The sequence below is a fragment of the Lepidochelys olivacea genome (assembly GCF_965140295.1).
Source record: "Lepidochelys olivacea isolate rLepOli2 genome assembly, chromosome: 21".
Classification (NCBI taxonomy): domain Eukaryota; kingdom Metazoa; phylum Chordata; order Testudines; family Cheloniidae; genus Lepidochelys; species Lepidochelys olivacea.
The window spans coordinates 18,211,128-18,231,737 of NC_140431.1; the positions used below are offsets into that span (position 1 = coordinate 18,211,128).

Consider the following 20,610-nt stretch of genomic DNA (forward strand, 5'->3'; position numbering starts at 1 on the left):
CTTTTTTCCGACCAAACAGATGTGTGACTGCAGCGACCTGGGCCTGTTAATAAATACAGAGAAGTCCACATTAACACCAGTCCAAAGCATAGAGTTCATCGGGGCAGTTTTCAACTCCATTCGAGCCAGGGCCTTCCTTCCGGAAGTGCAGTTTCAGCCCATGGCGGACGTGATCTCCCACATAAAGAGCCAGCTCACCACGGCCCACATGTGCCTGCCGCTGGTGGGCCACGTGGCCGTGTGCACGTACATGGTCAGCTATGCCCGACTTCATCTGAGACCTCTGCAAGCATGGCTGGCCTCAGTCTAGATCCCCAGCTGGCACTCCCTGGACACAGTGGTGCCAAGCCACGTCGTCTTGTCTCTGGACTGGTGGCGGGATCCCAAGTCGGTGCTGCAAGGAGTTCCCTTCACAACCCCATCTCCGTCGCTTACCCTGGTCTCGGCGACATCAGATCTGGGCTGGGCAGACTATCTGGGGGAGCTCAACACCCAGGGCCACTGGCTACAAGCTGATTTAGCCCTTCATATTAATGTCGGGAGCTCAGAGCAGTTCGCCTGCCCTACCAGGCTTTCTTGCCCCACCTGAAGGACAATACTGCCGCGATGTATTACATCAACAGGCAGGCAGTGCCAGGTCTTCAACCCTTTGTTGGGAAGCTCTCAGCCTCTGGGACATGTGTGTGCAGCGCACCATTCATCTGGTAGCCACTCACCTGCCTGGAACCAAGAGCATCCTAGCCAATCTCCTCAGCAGGACCTTCTCTTCTGACCACGAATGGTCGCTCCACTAAGAGGTGGTCAGCCTAATCTTCTGCAAGTGGGGAACTCCCCACGTGGAGATGTTCGCATCCAGGCAGGACAGAAAGTGCCACATATTGTGTTCTCAGCAGGGCAGGGACAAGGGCTCCCTGTTGGACGCCTTCCTAAACCGGTGGTCGGGAGCACTGACGTATGCCTTCCTGCAGGTGCCGTTAATCCACAAGGTCCTGCTAAAGGTGAAGCAAGACAAAGCGACAGTCACCCTTATAGCCCCAGTGTGGCTTCATCAACACTGATTCAGCATGCTGCTGAGTCTTTTAGCAGCTGCCTCTTTGGCCGGCTCTGCTGTCCCAGAACCATGGCAATCTGCTGCATTCGAACCTAGCAGCACTCCACTTGACAGCCTGGTTACTGCGCGGTTAAGTGGGGACGAGCGGCAGTTTTCCGCTGGTGTCCAGCAGGTCCTGCTGGGCAGCATGAAACCCTCCACCAGGGCTACCTACATGGCAAAGTGGAAGTGGTTCACGTGTTTGGCCTCAGATCATCACATTCATGTGGAAGAGGCCCCACTGCAAGACATCCTGGGCTATTTGCTGCACCTTAAGCTCCAGGGCCTGTCGCTATCTTCAGTTAGGGTACACCTGGCATTCATTTCAGCGTTCCACCCTCTGCTTCAAGGCAGGTTGGTCTTTGCCCATCCCATGATGGCGCGCTTCCTGAAAGGTTTGGAGCTCCTTTACCTGCATATCCGGGACCTGGTTCTCCCTTGGGACCTGAATCTTGTGCTCTCAAGGCTAATGGGACCCCTGTTTGAGCCTTTGGCTTCATGCTCCCTCCTGCTTCTCTCATGGAAGGTCTCCTTCTTAGTCGCTATAACTTCGGCCTGTAGGGTATCAGAGATCAGGGTGCTCACGTCAGAATCGCCTTATACGATCTTCTATAAGGACAAGGTCCAACTGTGTCCGCATCCGGCCTTTCTGCCCAAGGTCATCTCCCAGTTCCATACAGATCAAGACATATCCTTTGTCCAAAGCCTCATGTGACAGATGAGGAACTCAGGCTGCATACCCTGGACATCAGAAGGGCTCTGGCCTTCTATATAGATAGAACGAAGCCATTCCATAAGTCTACACAGTTATTTGTTGCTGTCACAGACAGGATGAAGGGTTGCTCAGTGTCTACCCAGAGAATCTCATCCTGGATCACGGCCTCCATCCGCTACTGTTATGAGCTGACAAAGATGCACCAGCCAGCAATCATGATGGCTCCCTCGACTAGGGCGTAGGTGTCCTCAGTTACCTTCCTTGCTCAAGTGCCAATCCAAGAAATTTGTCAGGCTGTGACCTGGTCGTCTGTCCACACATTCACTTTGCACTATATACTGACCCAGCAAGCTCATGATGGTGCTGGTTTTGGCAGAGCAGTGCTCCAAGCTGCAAGGCTGTGAACTCCAAGCCCACCTCTGAGGATTCTGCTTGTGAGTCATCTACAATGGAATCGACATTAGCAAGCATTCGAAGAAGAAAAAACTGTTCTTCGAGATGTGTTGCTCACGTCCATTCCATTACCCGCCCTCTTGCCCCTCTGTCAGAGTTGTTGAGAAGAAGAAACTGAGAGGGCGGAGGGCCAGCAGCGCCTGATATACCGTGGAATGAGTGCAGCACTCCAGAGGGTGCAACAGCCAGCCCTCCAGATAGTGCTACGGTAAACGTCTTCGATGACTGCACACATGGGCGCGTGCACACCGACAATGGAATGGATATGAGCAACACATCTCAAAGAACAACAGTTATGAAAAGGTGGGCATCTTTTTTTTCCATTCAGTTTCGCATATAGACAAGTCCTAATTCACTTAGATGCTTTGAAGATCGTGCTTTTCATGTATAATCTCTGAGCTAAAGTTTCTGAAAATTCATGAGTAGACTTAAAATTTTAAATGTTGGGGTATGTTTTTAGTGACCTCTGACAATCTGGAAATGCCTATATGTAATTGCAGATATCGTTCTGGTGGAGGAAAATCCCCAAATCAGCTGACTGTGAATGAGCTTCGGTTGTTTGTGAGACAGCTGTATGCTCTACCCTGTGTCCTCAGTCAGACTCCATTACTGAAGGTAACTTTGAGAGCTCTAGAGAGGAGCGGGAGGAACTAAAACACTTAAAATAATAAAGATAGCAATAAAATGTTCTTAAGACTGCATACAGTTGAACAGCTAGTCTAGAACAGGAATTCACAAGTGGAAGGACTCAAGTTCTGTTTAATGTTGCTGGTACGCTATTTATGAAAGTATTCTAAATCCCAAGGTATTAAGAACAGGATGAGCATTTCAAGGTTATTTTGCCTTGTGCGTTCCTTGCATCATACACTATGCCTACACTATAGTTTGTCGGCATAACTTATGTCGTCCGGAGGTGTGAATATACCACCTCCCATCTGACATAAATTACACCAGCATAAGCACTTGTGTGAACAAGCTGTGTTGCCAGGATAACTTCTGCTGCTCACGGGGGCGGGTTTTTTTCTGCCGATGGGAGAGCTCCTGTCGGCACAGAGCGTCTTCATCACACACGCTGCAGTGGCACAGCTGTTTTAGTGCACCTGTGCCGCTGCAACGCTGTACATACAGACATGGCCTTAGTGAGGTGTTTGCCTGCAAATTCTACTAGCAGTGCTTTAACTCACGGTACAGCCAAGATGGCAGTGGTGTTTGGGTATAGGAGCTTTAAGCTTTGACAGTGGTTTTCACCTTTCGTTTTAATACTTGCTGTTGTGTGTTTCAGGATCTTCTTAATCGTGTGGAAGCTTTCCAACAGCATAGCCAAAAACTTCTCTCTGAAGAAATGCCCAGTGCTGCAGAACTGCAGGAGCTATTGAATGTCAGCTTTGAGTTTGATGTTGATCTTCCACAGCTAGCAGAACTGCGGATCCGTCTGGAGCAGGCACGCTGGCTGGAAGATGTACAGCAAGCTTGCTTGGATCAAAGCTCCCTTACCCTGGATGATATGAGACGACTCATAGACTCAGGCGTTGGGCTGACTCCTCATTCAGCAGTTGAGAAAGCAATGGCTAAACTGCAAGAACTTCTTACTGTGTCTGAACACTGGGATGACAAGGCCAGAAATCTGATAAAGGCCAGGTAGACACTGAGTCTTAGAGTTTGGGAATAGGTGCAATTAGTGTTGCATCTTTCACTTGGTAACCCAAAAAGCAGGCAGTTCACATGTGGTCCTGACCTTCTTGCCTTTGTTTTTCCTCTTCATTTTTATGAGTGCATGAGTATACTAGTGTATCGTTACTTAGTTTGTATCAGGTATTGCATGGAACTTTGTAATATTGGATGATATGCAGAAGGACAATTCCATGCTGTTTATATATCTTACATGAACAAATGAAGGGAGGGGAAGATGGAAAGGACCTGTAAAAACAGTTGAAGGTTCAGATCAATTCAATTGTTTACTCCTCCATCGGTGTTTCAAATCTTAGTGCTTGTCTACACAATAAAGCTAAGATGTGAATTATAAGCTAAGATGTGAATTTAAACCAGTGTGGTTCTACTGGTTTCAGTCCCCCATGTAGACATTCTTATACCGGAATAATAGGGGCCTTTTTGATTTAGCTTATGTTACTTAAGAAACGATGTAAGCTAAACCAAAAAAAAAACCCCACTATTATACTGGAATAAGAGTATCCAAGTGGGGTGGTTTATACTTCTGTAATTGTAATTATATCAGTATAAATGGTAAAACTCTCCTATGTAGACCAGGGCTAAAGATGGAGAGAGGAGGAATTGAGATGGAATACCTCCTCACTGTGATGAAAGGACGCCGCTGGACATTTCACTCTCAATATAGCATAATTAATATAAAGGAAGAAATAACATTTGTTACATTCATTAAGATGGAATTGAAAGCTGTATGCTAAGTGCAAATTCTATGAGACCAGAATTTGGCTCCCAGTTCCTTGGCTTCATAATTATTTAAATACTCGAGCACTTCTTACCACACTTGTACTGGTCACATTGTTTGTTATTTAAGAGAACTGTGATGGTAAAGCACAAACTATAGAATAAGTTTGGCTTGATCCCACAAAAAATCAGAGCTATAGGTGAAATTGTGCCTGTAAGCAACAAAACTGAGTTATGAATTGCAGAATATACATATTTAATAGCATCATGACAAATAAATATTTTTTTCTGAAGCCCCTACTGTTAGCTGACAGGTTTGAGTTAAGGGTGAATCTGCTGTATCTCTAAACATTTCCTGCCTTTGGAACTTTCTGACAGATGCTCAGGCTCTCATTCAAAGGTTTATGGAATTTTAGATGTTATGTTAAATCTCCCTCATGGAAATGTATAAACACTATAAAATAAACACCCAAATTTTCCTGATTGATCACTGCAACTCTGATGAGAAGAAAAAGGATGCATGTAATACACTGCTTTTTCTTTTAAACCAATTTGGACAACTCTTTTCAAAATACATAAGGCACTCCAGAATCAAACAGCAGCTTTTTGAGTAAACAAGGTTTTAACACCTTCATTTGCTACAGTGAGTTTACTCTCTTTATTCTTTTTAGCTAAAGGTGAACAACAAATTAAAAACCAATGGAGTTAAACATAAATTTGTACCAGATGGCCCCACTAACCCCACTAACCCCACTATCCAGGCCTGAGTGTGCAAGGCAGCAATCACCCCAAGATAAGCTTTAAGTAGTCTTAAACAACCAACCATTTTTTTCTCTCTGTGAAATCCTTGTGGTACATACTCAATAATTCAATACCAGGAAATGTACCAAAGTGATTTCACAGGCACTGAAGGACACTCATGTGAAATGTTTACATTTTACACAGTTAAAAAACAAATACTGTGGTGAACAACCTCTCCTTGGCTTTCTTTTCAAGTTCTTCAGTGTACCTAGCCAAATCCTTTTAGATGCAGGGAAAAAAACACTTTTAAAATGTATATCTCAAGTGTAGTGGGTACGCTGAACCGAAATCTCTGCTCAGTCCCTTTTTTCTAAAAAAAAAAAAAAGGAAAAAAAAGTCAGCTCTGGGACAGAAACTCATTTACAGTGCTCTGGGTAACTTTGAGTCTTTCACCTCTATGTTACTAGCTACAACGACCCAAGTTGGCATTTAAGTCACTGGCTAGTGGTCTCTGTCTACTTTTCCCTAGACTGAGATCCATATTGCTCACCTTTTTCAGGCATAAAAAAACTTTTTTTTTTTTAAAGTGAGAGGAATAAGTCCAACAGCCCTTTTTTGCTTATGTAGTGTATGATATTTGTGGAGGGGCATGGATTTGGGGTGTGGGGTCCTTTTCTTAAATTGTCCCTAGTTTTAGCTTGAATTTAACTATTACAAAAATACCAGTTTTTTAAATGAATTATTTATAAATCAAAATGTTAGCACTCCCAAATGTCACTGCAGTAATGACTTACTTGATAGCCAAAAATTAGGTATTGTGCCGTACATTATTATTATTAAAATCCTAGTCATATTACAAAGACATAAATTGACTGGTAGTGTTGGGTATACCTTCCTCCTTTCGAAACAGCTCCTTGAACAGCATAGTGGTAAGAATGTAGTCTCATTCTTAGAATTGTGTGTGTGTATAGGGTTCATCCCTAATTCAGTTCAATATTTGTTTTGTAGTTTGCGATAACAAAGCTAAAATGAATTACTTTGTATCACATTTTGAGTAGGCTGTATGTATCATTTACATAGACCACGACAGTCAGTAAGCAGTCTTGCGGCAGCAGTCAAGGAGATAGAGGAGATTCCTGCCTATCTCCCAAATGGCATTGCTCTGAAAGATGCTGTACAGAAGGCCAGAGATTGGCTACAGGAAGTGGAGGCCCTGCAGGTAGGTAAAATGTTCCTGTTGGTTATTCATTTGGGGATATTCATAGTGCAAAACATTCCTTAATATAAGTCTCTCACAGCCACCAGGTAACAATTATGACACTATATTTTAACACTGCTATAGTTTTTGTACCATTATCTAGCTACAAAAAATCCTCGCTGGTAAAAGCCATGTTGCTAAGACTATTTTATTTCTAGCTTACTCTGGTCATTATTTTAATGTTAGGGATTGCCTATTATTTTCAGAGATTGTCTGATGACTATTTAAAAAAGCATATTTATACTGTATCTGTGTAGTTTTTTGCTTATGGCCCAGTCATTCTTAAATTAACATCCTAGTTGTGCATATATAATATGCATTATATGACAAGTAACATCAGAATTCTAACATGAACTAATTTTGGAATTACTGTGGTAATAATAGATAACATGAGCAGCTGTTCATGTCAGATAAAAAGTGAGGTTAAAAAAAAAAGATTTTACAATCCTTTACTCATTTCTAACACTCTTAATATTCCCATTTGTATAGAGAAGGCTTCTCTGACAGGACCCATTTATACATGTGTCAGTTAAACATTCTGAAAACAAGTCTGATGGACTCAGTGGTAGGAATGAGTCTGGCCCTTGAGAGCTTTGTCTGCACTGGAGCTCCCCCAGAAGTGCTACCAGTGGGCATTTTTGGTAAATGTCCCTAGTGTAGAAATGGTGTATGAATGGCTTTCCTCTTACATATTTTATTTTGTATTCACTGTTGGAAGTCATGTCAGGAATTGGCTGAAGCTTCTGTCCTATGACCTATGTCCTATGTTTTACTTTTGGTGATTTTTTTGTCCATACTTGATGGCTATCATTTCTTTATACTCTGTATTTAATAGAATTGATTGATTTGTGAGTACACTGATAGTGAGCTTCCCAAGCGAGTTGAAAGTATGCAGTGTGCTGACAACCAGAATTTTGGACTTTCTGCCTTAGCCGATATCCTACTATGTGATACTTTATCATACTAGGCAAAAATTGCTCCACACTAGAGAAGCATGGCAGTTGGAACTACATTCTGTCATCTTTGGCTCAAATGGTGTGGCTGAACAACTTGTACAGTGGTTACCAGATCAGTATCACGTGATCTGGATGTTTATTCCTTAAGACTATTCAGAAATTGCTGCTAGTGCGGAAAGTAGGAGTTGCCTATTGTAGATTCATAGATTTTTAAGGCCAGAAGAGACTCTAGTGATCATCTAATCTTGCCTTCAGTAAAACACACACAACGGAATTTCATCCAGTTAACTCCTGTGGTAGAAGGAATTATTTTTCCCTACTGTACTGCTTTATAACTTGTGGTTAAACTAAAACATATAATTTAGACAACCAGTCTCAGTTTAAAGATTTAAAGCAACCGTGAATTAACCACTTCACACGGGAAACTTTTATTATCCTCAGTGTTAAGAATGTGCATCTTATTTCCAAATTGAATTTTTCTGGCTTCAAATGTCAAGTGTTGGATCTTGCTGTGCTGTCATCTTCTAAACTTAAAGGGCCTCCTAATGTCAGAAACCTTCTTTCCCCATGTACATACTTAGAAACTCTCTTCAGTTTTTCAACATCCTTTGTAAAGTGTATACAAGGGATATGTTCCCTTTAAGGGAAAGGATGGTTCGGGGGTTAAGGCAGTAGCCTGGCTCTTAAACGAGGGTTCAGTTCCCTACTCTGCCATGTAAGATACAGATAACAATACTTCCCTGCCTCAAAAGGTGTTGTGGGGATAATTATGTTAAAGATTGTGAGAAGCTCGGCTTCTACAGTAATGGGGGTTAGATAAGTACCGAACAGCTAGATTTAGTAGTTAAAATTGTGGCAAAACTTCTGCTAGAAGCCAAATTTTGTGCGTCCATACAATTTTACATCTAAAGTTACATCAGCCTGTAAACTGGAAGATGAGCTTGAGTTTGGGGAAAGTTGAAAATCATCTCATAAAGTAGTATGCCAAGATGCAGGAACCCAAAAACTGAGCTATTTTCTAAGTTACAAAATTCTTCTAACCATTTTTTTGCATATAGGATAAAACAGAGATAGGAAGCACAAGAAACCTGTATCACTGGACACCCCTCGCTGAGCTTAGTGCATGGTACTGAAAACATCTAACATGTGAAATACAATAATTTATTAGACCTTATTTTTTAGAATTACAGACTGGAATTAACGTGCTACTGGCAGACTACACAGACTCCTGTGCTCTCTACTCTTCCCCCTTGTACCTTTGAATTGTGTGGTATTCTGTTAGCAACATAAGAGTGCTGCTTCATTCCACATTTAATGTTTCAAATTATGGGCCACCTTCTTCGTACCGTGTACTAGATCTCGGGGGGAGGGTGGTGCAATGATTGGTATGAGCAAAAAAAAAAAAAAAAGACTAGAGGGCTTTAGCAGCTGTTCAAAATAACTCAGTTTTTAGGATGCGTTGTCTTGGGAACTTTTTTTTCGGATGACTTCAGATTTACTCCACAAACTCTACCCTGACCTCACCACTAATTCTCAGTCCAGTATACTTTTCTTAGGGATTTTAAAGAGGCTGCAAAATTTACCTTTTAACAGAAACTATGAAGAGAGTGTGCGTTTCCTGCGTTTTGTAAGTCTGTGTTCTGTTTATTCTTATAACACTAACTTTTTTGGCGCTATCATGTGGGGAGATCTTAACTGAACATTTCCTGGTTTCTAATGTTTAAGTTGGGGGCTTTGACATTCCACACACTGAAGGGTATGAAGAGAAGGCCCTGTTGAGTGGCAGCACCTTTAATTTAAGCTCTTACATTTTTAGAAATAGTGAATTTGATTGAATCACTTGCAGCGAACATTGTTTCCTATATGGAGTACATAGTGTCAGTGCTGTGCAATCTTTCGTCAGTTGACTTCTGGATGAAATTTAAGGTGTTTGTAACCTGTAGAGTCCTAAATGGTTTTAATTCTGCCTGTTTCAGAAATCACCTCTCCTTTATGTGGTTCTGCCAGGCTTCCAATTGATAGAGCCACTTGATCTGTAGACCCCAAATTAAATGAACAGGAGCTGCTTTTAAGGGGAGCTCTGCTTTGGAATGTTACTCTGCTATGATATGCATAGACTGGATGTTCATAGACTGGATTTGATTTACCTTCAGGGCATGCTACAAAATTCCTTTGCTTTCCAGAAGAGAAGGATGCATGGTGGTGTGGGTGCTGGGACCTTTCAGCTGCGGGAGTCTTTTTTGCCTGGAGTTATTTTGTAGTTGTCCTTTTTTTAATGCTTTCAGTTTGAACATGTACTTTTATTATTAGGGTATTTAAAAAACACAGATAACAAACTGGTGCCAAAAATTGAAAAAAAAAATCATAAATAGGACTGTTCTCAATAGGTGAATAAAGAGCCTAGATTCTGTTTTACAAAATCTCACTCCAGTTGATTCAAATGTCTTTGTTCTGTTTTTGTCTTGTACAAATCAAGCATCTCTTCATTTCTAATTCATTAGGCTGGAGGACGTGTACCCGTGCTAGACACACTTGTGGAACTTGTGGCGAGAGGTCGATCTATACCGGTGCATCTGGACTACCTGCCAAGGCTAGAATCTTTAGTGGCAGATGTTCAAGCTTGGAAGGAGTGTGCAGCCAATACATTTCTGAAAGAGAACTCCCCTTACTCACTTTTAGAGGTAAGAACTCTAAACTGTATCCACAAGTGCACAGAGTTCATGTCTAAGTTGTCACCTCACTGCTGTGGGTATTAATTCCATAAAAAGCTGAAATTGGCTTTAATATTTTATTAAATGTTTTTGCAAAAGATTTTAGAGGCATTGTGCATATTTCAGAGTGGTAGCTGTTAGTCTGTATCAGCAAAAAGAACGAGGAGTACTTGTGGCACCTTAGAGACTAAAATTTGAGCATAAGCTTTCGTGGGCTAAAGCCCATTTCATCAGATGCATGCAGTGGAAAATACAGTAGGTAGGTAGATAAATATACAGAGAACATGAAAAAATGGGGGTTCCGTACCAACTCTAATGAGAGTAATCGATTAAGGTGGGCTATTATCAGCAGGAGGAAAAAAAACTTTTGTAGTGATAATCAGGATGGCCCATTTCAAACAGTTGACAAGAAGGTGTGAGTAACAGTAGAGGGAAAATTAGCATGGGGAAATAGTTTTTAGTTTGTGTAATGACTCATCCACTCCCAGTCTTTATTCAAGCCTAATTTAATGGTGTCCAGTTTGCAAATTAAGTCCAGTTCTGCAGTTTCTTGTTGGAGTCTGTTTTTGAAGTTTTTTTTGTTGAATATTGTGACTTTTAGGTCTGTAATTGAGTCTCCAGGGAGGTTGAAGTGTTCTCCGACTGGTTTTTGAATGTTACAGTTCTTGATGTCTGATTACAGATCTTGGGAGACAGGCCAGTCCTCTCTTACAGACAGCCCCCCAGCCTGAAGCAAATACTCACCAGCAACCACACAGCACACAACAAAAACACTAACCCAGGAACCTATCCTTGCAACAAAGCCCATTGCCAACTCTGTCCACATACCTATTTAAGGGACACCATCATAGGACCTAATCACATCAGCCACACTATCAGATGCTCGTTCACCTGCACATCTACCAATGTGATATATGCCATCATGTGCCAGCAGTGCCCCTCTGCCGTGTACATTGGCCAAACCGAACAGTCTCCACGCAAAAGAATAAATGGACACAAATCAGATGTCAAGAATTATAACATTCAAAAACCAGTTAAAGAACACTTCAACCTCCCTGGAGACTCAATTACAGACCTAAAAGTCGCAATTATTCAACAAAAAAAAACTTCAAAAACAGACTCCAACGAGAAACTGCAGAACTGGACTTAATTTGCAAACTGGACACCATTAAATTAGGCTTGAATAAAGACTGGGAGTGGATGAGTCATTACACAAACTAAAAACTGTTTCCCCATGCTTATTTTCCCCCTACTATTACTCACACCTTCTTGTCAACTGTCTGAAATAGACCATCCTAATTATCACTACAAAAGTTTTTTTTTCTCCTACTGGTAATAGCCCACCTTAATTGGTTACTCTCGTTAGAGTTGGTATGGCAACCCCCATTTTTTCATGTTCTCTGTGTGTGTGTGTGTGTGATCTTCGTACTGTATCTTCCACTGTATGCATCTGATGAAGTGGGCTTTAGCCCACGAAAGCTTATGCTCAGATAAATTTGTTAGTCTCTAAGGTGCCACAAGTACTCCTCATTCATTTTGCATATTGTAAGTTTACTGCATGTTTCTCTTCAGACTGGAGGAGGCTTGTTTTGTATTTTCATTAACTAACTAAACTAGAAACAAAGACTAACTGTGCAGACAAACTTCCCATATCAAATTCTTAAATACAGTGTGAGCAGAGGTGTGCTTGTGACACTGCTCATTAGCCTGGCTATGAATCTAAACTGTTGCAGCAACTGGAAACATTCCTAACCTTTTCCCAGACCCTAGTTTATAAACTGGGGGTGTCTGGGGGTGGGCAGCCTTGGAGCCTTAGTGTGACCAGGAGCTGACTGCTAAGGTCAAGAGGGAATAATGTTTGCTGCAACAGAGTCTCCATGGACCTCCACTCCATATTAAAGATGAATTTGCAGTCTCGTCCATTTCAGTAAATGGGATTCTTCTTCGAGTGATTGCCTATGTGCATTCCAATAGGTGTGTGTGCATGTCGCATGCACGATTGCCAGAAGCTTTTCCCTAGCGGTACCCATCAGGTCGACAGTGGAGACCCCTAGAGTGGCGCCCTCATGGCAATGTATATATGACCCTGCCGACCCGCCACCCATTCAGTTCCTTCTTATCGCCCGTGACGGTCGTTGGAACAGCTTAGTGCTTGCTCGCAAGTTACTTAGCCTAGTGGTTTCCTTTGTCTTCAGTGTAGATAGTTATTCAAGTTGTTAATAGTTGTAGTTATTGTTCTCCCAGCGGGTTCCCCCGCCCCCCTTCATTCTACTCTCCCTGGCACTGGGGCATGCCTTGGCCGCAGGGGTTTAAAGCGTGTGAGAGGTGTAGGAAGCCTATGCCCACAAGTAAGCTGCATGCCGATTGTCTTAAGTGTCTCGGCGAGGGCCACCAAACAGATAAGTGCCCTATTTGCAGGGGCTTTAAACCCAGAACAAAGAAAGAGCGGGACTACTGCCTGAAACTCCTTTTGGTGGAGTCAGCCCTTCAGCCGCAGATGGAACCGACTCCGGTCTCCTCAGTATGCAGTGCGCCAGCCTCGGTGCGGGATGTCCCGGCACTGAGGAAGGACCCGGCAAGGAGCCACTGGCACCGTTCCCCAGCACACAATGCCAGTGCCTCGCGTAGGCACCAATCCCATTCTCCAGTGCCACATAAGAAAAAGAAGCCAGACAGAGGCTGTTCCCCTGTCAGGAAGCTGAAGTGTGATCACAGTGGGGTGTGTCCTCCAGTTGGACGCCCCCGGCAAGGCCCTCAAGAGCCAACGCTGTCAGTGTAGGCCCGGCTGCAAAGCCCTTGAGTCTGGCGGGAATAAATTTTCCTACCCATGGGCAATTGGAGGAAGAGCTTGACCTCCCCTCCACTCCGGACACCTATGAGGCAGCCTGCAACCTCATTGATATGATGTCACAGTACCCGGCCCCGCATGTGTGAGATCCGGGCCTGCAGACTCAGCTACCGGCGTTGGTACCAACCGTAGCAGAGTGCCCGGCACCGAGGGGCGCTGCTATACCACCAACAACTTTGCCTTCGATGTCGGTACCTATAATGGCAGCACCGATGATGGCGGTTCCGATGGCTACGGCACCGTTGGGGACAGCGATGCCGGCACCGATGATGGCACCGCCACTACTCCAGCACCGTGGTAAACCCCTCGCTACCGTTCTCCGGCACCATCGGGCTCCACTCCACCGTGGTTGGCATTGGAGTCGGAGGCCGAATCTTCACGGTCCCGATGCAGTCATTACCGATCTCAGTCCTGACATCGTTCCCGGCACCATCGGCTGGTGGAGCAAGAGATGCCCATAGCCACTTGGCCACCCCAATGGCAAGGCACAGTACAATGGCCCTTTTGGACCCCCTGGGCCTATCATCAGACACAAGGCCAAGGGTCTAGACCTGTGTCGGTGGTGTCGGGGCCCCGTGCCCCTCTATCAGCATCATCAACGGCACGCCACTCCCCTAAGGCACCGGAGGACCCTACACGGAATGTGACTGTCGATCAGCCACAGCTGCCACTCCACCGACAATAGAGGCCACTCAGCGGGTCATTGTCAGGCCTCCTGAGTTACCATGTCTGGCCTCTAGACAGCCGGAGGGGCAGGAGGACCCGGTTCTGGGAACGTCTTCCTCCTCTTCGCCTGATGAGGCTGTGGCAGGCACATCCACCGCTTTACCACCAATGGCTGTCAAGGACCTACTTAGGAGGGTGGCAATTAACCTTAACCTCCAGGCGGAGGAAGTTGCCAAGGACTTAGACCCCATAGTAAATATCCTCGCCCCGGAGGGTCCCTCTAGGGTTGCATTGCCCCTCATAAAGTCTATCCAGACCACCACCAACGTGCTTTGGCAGACTCCAGCCTCTATACTACTGACGGCTGAGGGTGTGGAGAGAGACTACTTTGTACCACAAAAGGGCTGTGAGCACCTTTTTACACACCCCCAGCCAGGTATGTTGGTCGTAAACACTGTAAATCATAGGGAGCGGCAGGGTCAACTGGGTTCTGTTCCTAAGTCACGTGACACAAAGAAGCTGGACCTCTTCAGCTGTAAAGTCTATTCAACTGGGGGTCTCCAGCTTTGAATAGCTAACCAACAGGCAGTGCTAGGCTGATACGCCTTTAATTCCTGGTCAGTATTGGCCAAGTTCCAGGAGTTATTCCCGACTGATTCACGTAGGGAGTTCAGAGCCCTCCTGGAGGAAGGCAGGGTGGTCTCTAGAACTGCTCTTCAAGCAGCCCTCGATGGGGCGGATTCAGCAGCTAGAGCTATGGCCACCGCCATCACTATGAGACATAGTGCATGGCTCCAGGTCTCGGGTATCCCTCCTGAGGTCCAAAATACCTTCCCTTTGTCCGTGAGGACCTGTTTGCCCAAAATACAGACAAACGTTTACGCAGCCTCAAGGACTCACGGGCCACGCTAAGATCACACCCCTACACCTCAGAGAAGACCTTTTAGGCCTCAGCCCCCATCTCGCTTCTACCAAGGACCCCCTAGGTGGGACCCGCCTAGAAGGGGGGGGCAGAAACAATAGGAGGCACCCACAGCCCTCTTTGGGCCAAGGCCAGCGTTCGACTAAACAGCTCCCTGGCCCTAAGCCTAACTTTTGAAGTTACGCACGAGGACGGCGCACCAGTCGCCTTACCGGATCCTTCCCGTCCCATTGTGAACCAACTCTCCCGCTTCTACTGGGCTTGGGCTCAGATCACGTCAGATCGCTGGGTCCTCTGCATGGTAGGGGCAGGATATTCTATCCAATTCTGCTCCCTACCGCACTCCCAACCCCCTTCCCCGTCCCTCATGAGCAACTTCTTTTACAGGAGGTTCAGTTGCTTCTAGCACTAGGGGTGATAGAGGAGGTCCCTCAGGAATTCAGGGGCAAGGGTTTCTACTCCCGTTATTTCCTTATCCCCAAAGCCAAGGGGGGGCTTTGGCCTATCCTGGACCTGCGAGACCTCAACTCATACATAAAAAAAGGTGAAGTTTCACATGGTCTCTCTGGCCACCATCATTCCCTCAATGGAGCCGGGAGACTGGTACGCCACCCTCGACTTGAAGGATGTGTATTTCCATATTTGTTATCCCTTCTCACAGGCATTTTCTCAGGTTCATAGTCAGTGGCCATCACTACCAGTTCAGGGTGCTTCCGTTCAGCCTTTCTACCGCCCCTCGGGTTTTCACCAAGTGTATGGCGGTAGTGGCAGTGTTTGTCCACAGGCGCCAGGTCCAGGTTTTCCCATACCTGGACGACTGGCTTCTCAAGGCAGCATCCCAAAGAAGGGTAGTGCAGCATGTATCCCTGATCAGGGACACGTTCCTCAGGCTGGGCCTTACACTGAATGTACCCATGTCTATCCTGACCCCCACTCAGAGGATAGAGTTCATTGGAGCCCTCCTGGACTCTACGGTCATGAGGGCATTCCTCCCAGAGCTACACTTCAAAGCAATCCCTGACATTATTCATACCCTCCTTCGTTTCCCAACCAGCACAGCCAGAAACTGTATGGGGCTTCTGGGACATATGGCAGTCTGCACATACGTAGAGCGACACACCAGGCTCCGCCTTCGACCTCTACAAGCGTGGCTAGCACAGGTGCACAGGCAGGGCAGGGATCCATTGGACTCAGTAGTGACCCTCCCCCCGCGAATACTCAGCTCCCTCCACTGGTGGCTCCATCCTCAGATGGTCTGTGTGGGAGTACCTTTCGCAAAGCCCCAACTGACGATTGTCCTGGTTATGGACGCTTTGGCGCTCAGTTGGGGAGCTCATCTGGGCATTGTCAGAACCCAAGGCCTCTGGTCCCAGGCAGAGCTGTCGCTGCACATCAATGTCCGAGAGTTGAGAGTGGTTCGCCTGACATGCCATACGTTCCAGAGCCGTCTCCAGGACAGGTGCGTATCAGTACTCTCAGACAACACCGCAGCGATGTTTTATATAAACAAACAGGGTGGTGCTCACTCCTCTCCCCTCTGTCGGGAAGCCCTCGCCCTGTGGGATTTTTGCATCACACACTCCATACACCTGCAGGCGTCATACCTTCCTGGGGTGCAGAACGAGCTGGCAGACTGCCTCAGCCACTCATTCCAGGGACACGAGTGGTCCCTCAGATCAGATATCACCCACTCAATTTTCCAGAAATGGGGCTTTCCCCATACAGACCTGTTTGCCATGCAAGGCAACAGGAAGTGCCAGAGGTTCTGCTCCTTCCTGAACCACAGCCCAGGCTCCATTGCCGACGCCTTTCACCTATCTTGGGCGGGGCACGCAATGTATGCATTCCCACCGTTCCTCCTCATACACAGAGTGCTCCTCAAGGTTCGCCAGGACAGGGCCTCGTTGATCCTGATAGCACCAGTGTGGCCCCGCCAGCACTGGTTCACCGTATTGCTGAACCTTTCAGTGGTCACACCAATAGCGCTCCCCATTTGCCCATCCCTAAATTTCGCAGGACCACGGCCAGCTGTAGCACCCCAACCTGGGGTCCCTCCACCTCACAGCTTGGAAACTCCATGGTTGAACCCTTTGGAACTTCAGTGCTCGAACTCGGTCAGGGAAGTCCTGTAGGGAAGCAGAAAACCCTCCACTCGAGCCACATATCTCACCAAGTGGAAGGGTTTCTCCATTTGGTCCCAACAAAGAGGATCTGAACCACAATCAACCCCAATTCCCTTGTCCTAGACTACCTCTTGGACCTCAAGCGCCAAGGGTTGGGGATATCATCCCTAAGGGTACACCTGGTGGCCATTTTGGCCTTCCCCCCCAGGAATGCTGGGGGGATCAGTATTCAGTAACCCTATGGTGGGCAGGTTCCTTAAGGGCTTTGACAGACTTTACCCATCTGTATGTCGGCCCATTCCCCCCTCCTAGGACCTGAACCTGGTCCTATCCTCTCTCATGAGGCCTCCCTTTGAGCCTATGGCTACCTGCCCTCTCTCCTATCTGTCCTGGAAGGTGGCCTTCCTAGTAGCTATAACCTCTGCGAGGAAGGTGTCCGAGCTCAGAGCCCTGACCTCCAAACCCCTGTACACTGTGTTTTATAAAGACAAGGTGCAGCTATGCCCCCACCCTGCATTTTTGCCCAAAGTGGTCTCCCAGTTTCATGTGAACCAGGATATATTCTTGCCTGTGTTCTTCTCTAAACCCCATGCCACCAGCAGGGAGCGCATGTTTCACACCTTAGATTTTAGACAGGCCTTAGCCTTTTACACTGAACGCACAAAGCCGTTCCGTAAATCACCACAGTTTTTTATTGCAATTGCAGAAAGGATGAGGGGGTTTCCTATCTCATCATGGATCATGTCCTGCATCAGGACGTGCTATGACCTGGCTAAAATTCCAGCTCCGCCTATTACAGTGCATTCCACCAGAGTGCAAGCGACGTCTGTTGCTTTCCTGGCGCAGGTCCCTATCCTGGACATCTGCAAGGCAGCAACATGGTCTTCAGTCCACACCTTCATTTCCCATTACGCCATTACCAGCAGGTGAGGGATGCTGCTGCTTTTGGTTTGGCAGTCCTTCAATCAACAGTCAGGTGAACTCCAACCCCTCCTCTGGAGTAACCACTTGGATGTCACTTATTGGGAATGCACATGAGCAATCACTCAAAGAAGAAAAAAATGGTTACTCATCTCTCGTAACTGTTGTTCTTCGAGATGTGTTGCTCACGTCCATTCCAAATCCCGCCTGCCTCCCCACTGTCGGAGTCTTCCGGCAAGAAGGAACTGAATGAGTGGCGGGTCGGCAGGGTCATATATACATCACCATGAGGGCGCCACTCTAGGGGTCTCCACTGCCAACCCGATGGGTACCACTGGGGGAAAAGCTTCCGGCAATCATGCATGCGGCGCGCCCACACACCTATTGGAATGGACATGAGCAACGCATCTCGAAGAACAACAGTTACGAGAGGTGAGTAACCGTTTTTTCAGTCCTCTGGCTTTTGTTTTTCCCCCAACGTAACGTTTAGTTAGTCAAAGTTTTAGGGTACTTAAATGGACTTATGAGTGCATGGCCATGTGTTATGCGAGAATAAATGCACTGAGAAATGCTCCAGACAGTTGTGCTTTGGCTGTGTCTTAGGTGTTGTCTCCCAGATGTGATATTGGAACACTGAATCTTAAAAGGAAACAGAAAAAATTAAAGGAGCCAGTGCCAAATGGAAAGAAGAGAGGGACCAGGCTGGAGAGTCTTTGTGATCTGGAAAGAGCTCTGTGTGAGAGTAAGGAGACTGCCTCTGCGGTATGTATTAAACTTGGAAATACAGGCTCCTCTTAGGGCTTTTTCCCCACTTGATTTTATATCCTACTTGCATCTCTACTGTCTCCCTGCTGCCCAGCTTCTCTCCCAGCTCTCCACAAGGGGGTGTAGAATTTTGAGGAGTCTTGTGGTGTTGCTAAGTCTTGCCCCCTCTTCAGTTCTGCCTCTAGCGATGGAAGAAGCAGTCAATTTGGCTTTTTCTCACTAGTTTGTTTTTCTATATTTTAGATTTTATTTCTGTATTTGGGCGATAGCAATCTCATTTCTGATAGCTGCTTTCAACTACTTGAAAGGGGGTTCCAAAGAGGATGGATCTAGGCTGTTCTCAGTGGTAGCAGATGAAAGAACAAGGAGTAATGGTCTCAAGTTCCAGTGGGGGAGGTTTAGGTTGGATATTAGGAAACACTATTTCACTAGGAGGGTGGTGAGGTACTGGAATGGGCTACCTAGGGAGGTGGTGGAATCTCCTTCCTTAGAGGTTTTTAAGGTCAGGCTTGACAAAGCCCTGTTTGGGATGATTTAGTTGTGGATCGGTCCTGCTTTGAGCAGGGGGTTGGACTAGATGACCTCCTGAGCTCCCTTCCAACCTTGATATTCTATGATTCTATTATTTCAGTTTATATCTCCTCTCTTCAGCCTGGGAATCACCAGGGTACTGAAGCTCCAGCTCTCTGGTGCAGCATCTCTCTACTGGGCTTTGTCTTTCCACTCTTTCCCTCACCCCTGACCCAGCACACACACATGCAGAATTGCTCTGTGCGTTCCTAGCAAAGTCAAAGAGGTGCTAGATTTGTGAGGTTGCCTTTCAGAAGCTTCTGAGGGCAATCTCTGCTCTGCCTACTACTAGCTAGGTGACCTTCCTTTTGCCAGGACATAAAGCTCTGAGTCAAACCAACACATCAGGGCCTTATGATGCCTCCTTCCACTGTGGGCAAGCTCAACCAAGAGCAGCAGGTTTCCTTCAGAAAGGATTCCCACTCCTGTTCATATCAGAGATGCTTTCCAAATTCAAGGTTGCTTCTTCTGTGAAGCTCTGTTTCAGGTTCAGAAGATGAATTGGTTTGTGGCCTGCGAAGTAGGGGCACAGCAGCTCAGCCAGAGAAACTGGTTCTAAGTCTGAGGTAGAAAAGGGTTTCCCTCACAGCAAGGAGTGCTTTGGGTAATCTGTGCCCAGGCAAGAAGCATATAACATCTCCATTTCATAGAATCATAGAATATCAGGGTTGGAAGGGACCTCAGGAGGTCATCTAGTCCAACCTCCTGCTCAAAGGAGGACCAATCCCCAACTAAATCATCCTAGCCAGGGCTTTGTCAAGCCGGGCCTTAAAAACCTCTAAGGAAGGAGATTCCACCACCTCCCTAGGCAACCTATTCCAGTGCTTCACCACCCTCCTAGTGAAAAAGTTTTTTCCTAATATTCAACCTAAACCTCCCACACTGCAACTTGAGACCGTTACTCCTTGTTCTGTCATCTGCTACCACTGAGAACAGTCTAGATCCATCCTCTTTCGAACCCCCTTTCAGGTAGTTGAAAGGTCGGAGAAGCCTGTAAGATGAACTCCTTAGTGGGCTCTCCCCAGGTGAACTCCCAGGCCAACTCCCTCTGTTAGCCTCTCCGCTGTTCGCAACTGGCTGCCTTTTTTTATAAGGCTGCTGGCTTGAAGCAGTTGTCCCGGCTCAAAGCCTTACCCTCCACTCAATCAACCAGGCCCACTCAAGGCCCACCTGGAACAAAGCACTCCCATTTCTCATGCATCATTGGATGACTGCAGTAGGTGAGAAATCCATATATATATACAAAATGCGACTTGATTTACTGAACAAAGACCAAGTTACTAGGTCTTCCAGATTTTCTTTCAGACTTTCAAGCCCCCTATTGGGCTCTTCACATAATCTGGATTTGCTCCAATGCCTATCCTTGGGTGGGTGGATTCCAGAGAAATTACATTGAAGCACAGGGACCCCTCCCTGTTGGGACAGAAAGACAGCAACTCCTAAGAAACCTTAAAAAACCCAAATC

The 20,610-nt window shown here is 46.1% G+C and overlaps 1 protein-coding gene across 4 annotated transcripts in view; it reads left to right on the plus strand.

The window, feature by feature from the left end:
• Positions 1–20,610, plus strand: part of KDM5B (lysine demethylase 5B) — a 178,815-nt gene that overhangs the window by 122,460 nt on the left and 35,745 nt on the right. For all 4 annotated transcript variants that reach the window (XM_084611400.1, XM_084611399.1, XM_084611401.1 and 1 more), the window contains 5 exons: positions 2,759–2,873; positions 3,541–3,896; positions 6,486–6,624; positions 10,121–10,300; positions 18,414–18,572. In XM_084611400.1, coding sequence (XP_084467526.1) covers positions 2,759–2,873; positions 3,541–3,896; positions 6,486–6,624; positions 10,121–10,300; positions 18,414–18,572 — 949 coding nt within the window. The remainder of the gene's footprint in view (positions 1–2,758; positions 2,874–3,540; positions 3,897–6,485; positions 6,625–10,120; positions 10,301–18,413; positions 18,573–20,610) is intronic.